Raw genomic sequence first — 2,359 nt, 5'->3', positions numbered from 1 at the left:
AAATATATCCTTGGTGGTGGGGTCCGTTTGGAGGTGGCGGAAATGACGAAGGATGATCCGATGTATCTGGAGGTTGGTGGGGTGGTAGGTGAGGACTAGTGGGGTTCTGTCCTGGTGGAGATAAGGACAGCAATCATCATGGAGTGATTTTAATCTTTATATTAACTGGAAAGGTCAGAATGGCAATAGGAGCCAGGGTGTGGAATTCATAGAGTGCTTTCCATGGAGGGTTTTAGAGCAGCTCATCCTGGAACCAACCAGACAGCAGGTTATATTAGACATGATGGTGAGTGTGTGACAAGGTCAGTGAGTGACCTCATAGTTAAGGCAACCCGAGGTAGTTGTAACCAGCACTAAGAGTGAATTGTACTCCCAGTTTGAAAGAGAGAAGAGTGATTTAAGGGCAATTATATAGGCAAGAAAGCTGGGCTAGCTGAAGCAAACTGGGATTCTGGGGTTGTTCATAGATCAATAGAGACTCAGTGGCAGGCATTAAAAAGGACATTTCTGTTAAGGGTAGCTCAGCAGTTAGCACTGTTGCCTCACAGCGCCAGGAACCAGGTTTAATTCCAGCCTTGGGTGACTGTGTGGAGTTTGTACATTCTCCCTGTGTCTGTGCGAAATTCCTCTGGGTGCTCTGGTTTCCTTCTACAGTCCAAAGGTGTGCAGTTAGACGGATTGACCATGCTAAATTACCCATAGTGTCCAGGGCTGGTGCAGGTTGGGTGGGTTAACTATAGTACACATGGGTCTAGGTGGGATGCCCTTCAGAGGGCTGTGCAGGCTGGGTGGGCCAAATGGGCTTCTATCTGCACTGAAGGGATTCTGTGATTCTGTGACTTCAGATGCTCAGAATAAACATTCTCCCATTAGAAAGATAAATTCTAAAGGGAGGAACTGCCACCTGAGATTAACTAAAGAAGTTAAGGAAAGCATCATGCTTAAGGAAAAAGCATATAAACGCACAAAGGTATGTGACAGGTCAGGTAGCTGGACAGAACATAAAGAACCACAGACAGCAGTTAAGAGATTAATCAGGAGAAAGAAAAGAGAGGAGGAGAGAAAGCTAGTTAGAAACGTAAAACTGACAGCAAAAGCTTCTGCATGTATTTAAAATGAGAGTGAACGGGCCAGGCGAGTTGTCAGTGGCTCAAGCCACTCTTGCCTCCCCAGAGGATGCTGTACCCTGAGCAGAGGCACCAGCCTGGCAAGGGGCAAGGGTTAAGTGCCCACAGCAAGAGTCTGTGCCTGTGCACTCCAGCTACAGCCCATGAATCATGTACACCAGTGCCTGTGGGAATGAGGGTGGAGGGCTGGGAAATGGATTGCCAACATTTGAGGTGTCTGGTTTACTCACTGTTCAGTGCTCACGTAGATGTTGCACAATTTGAGGGACATCTCAATCATTGCATTATCATCCTGAGAGAGCAAGAGGGGAAGAGTTACAAATCACATCTACATTTTCTACTCCTTACTGTGCTTTGTTAAAGGATTCAGCGATCTCACAACAGCGACAGTGGCCACAGGCAGCAGCCAAATACTGACCATTCTGCACAAGTATACAACACACAAGAAGCTCAATACCGTTCAGGACAAAGTATCCACTCTCTCCATCACCAACGCGCAGCAGCAGCAGTGTGTACTATCTACAAGATGCACTACAGAAATTCATCAAGGTTTAGAAAGCGCCTTTCAAACCCACAAGCACTTCCATCGAGATGGACAAGGACATCAGATTCATGGGGACACCACCCCCTGCAGATTGCCCTCAAAGGGATGCATCTCCTGACTTGGAAATATATCACCATTCCTTGAGTGTCACTGGGTCAGAATCCTGGAATTTCCTTCCTAAGGGCATTGTGGGTCTTTCAAGGAGGCAGCTCACCCCCATGTTCTCAATGGGCAACTCGGGCCGGGCAATAAACGCCTGCCCCCACATCCCACTCTTTTTCTGATCTGGCACATTTACCTCCGGAGTTCCAGATTGCAAGAGCTGGCTCATTGCTGCTTTGAAAAGTTTCTCAGCCTAAAGAGATAGAGAGAGAAAACAAAAAAGACGTGGTGAGAACTGACTGTTTAACAAAACAAGGTAGACCCAGGGCCAGGGTGGGAGGAGGAGGAGGAAGAGAAGGGTTAGTGGGGAGATGAGCTGGAGGGCGAGTAGGAGGGGGAGACAGTGGAGGAGACAGGGTCGGACAACATGCCAGGGACATTTCAAGCTCGGGTAAGAGCAACAATTCCGATCACTTACATTAAGGTGGTCTCCCCGGAGAAACGCCAGGTTAGCCATCTGCAGAACATCAGGACAGAGGGATGGGGGGGGGGGAGGGGGGGGGGCGGTGTACCAGAGGGAGCCAGC

General features: G+C 48.6%; 1 protein-coding gene across 2 annotated transcripts in view; it reads right to left on the bottom strand.

The window, feature by feature from the left end:
• The window catches only part of ttc19 (tetratricopeptide repeat domain 19), a 36,135-nt gene that overhangs the window by 9,941 nt on the left and 23,835 nt on the right, over positions 1-2,359 (bottom strand). For both annotated transcript variants that reach the window (XM_043687583.1, XM_043687581.1), the window contains exons 3-5: positions 2,252-2,290; positions 1,970-2,026; positions 1,358-1,419 (exon numbers count right to left, since the gene is read on the bottom strand). In XM_043687583.1, coding sequence (XP_043543518.1) covers positions 1,358-1,419; positions 1,970-2,026; positions 2,252-2,290 — 158 coding nt within the window. The remainder of the gene's footprint in view (positions 1-1,357; positions 1,420-1,969; positions 2,027-2,251; positions 2,291-2,359) is intronic.

This window comes from Chiloscyllium plagiosum, chromosome 4, assembly GCF_004010195.1.
Source record: "Chiloscyllium plagiosum isolate BGI_BamShark_2017 chromosome 4, ASM401019v2, whole genome shotgun sequence".
Taxonomy (NCBI): domain Eukaryota; kingdom Metazoa; phylum Chordata; class Chondrichthyes; order Orectolobiformes; family Hemiscylliidae; genus Chiloscyllium; species Chiloscyllium plagiosum.
Note: the sequence above shows the minus strand (reverse complement) of the source record. Positions and strands in the feature narration are given on the sequence as shown.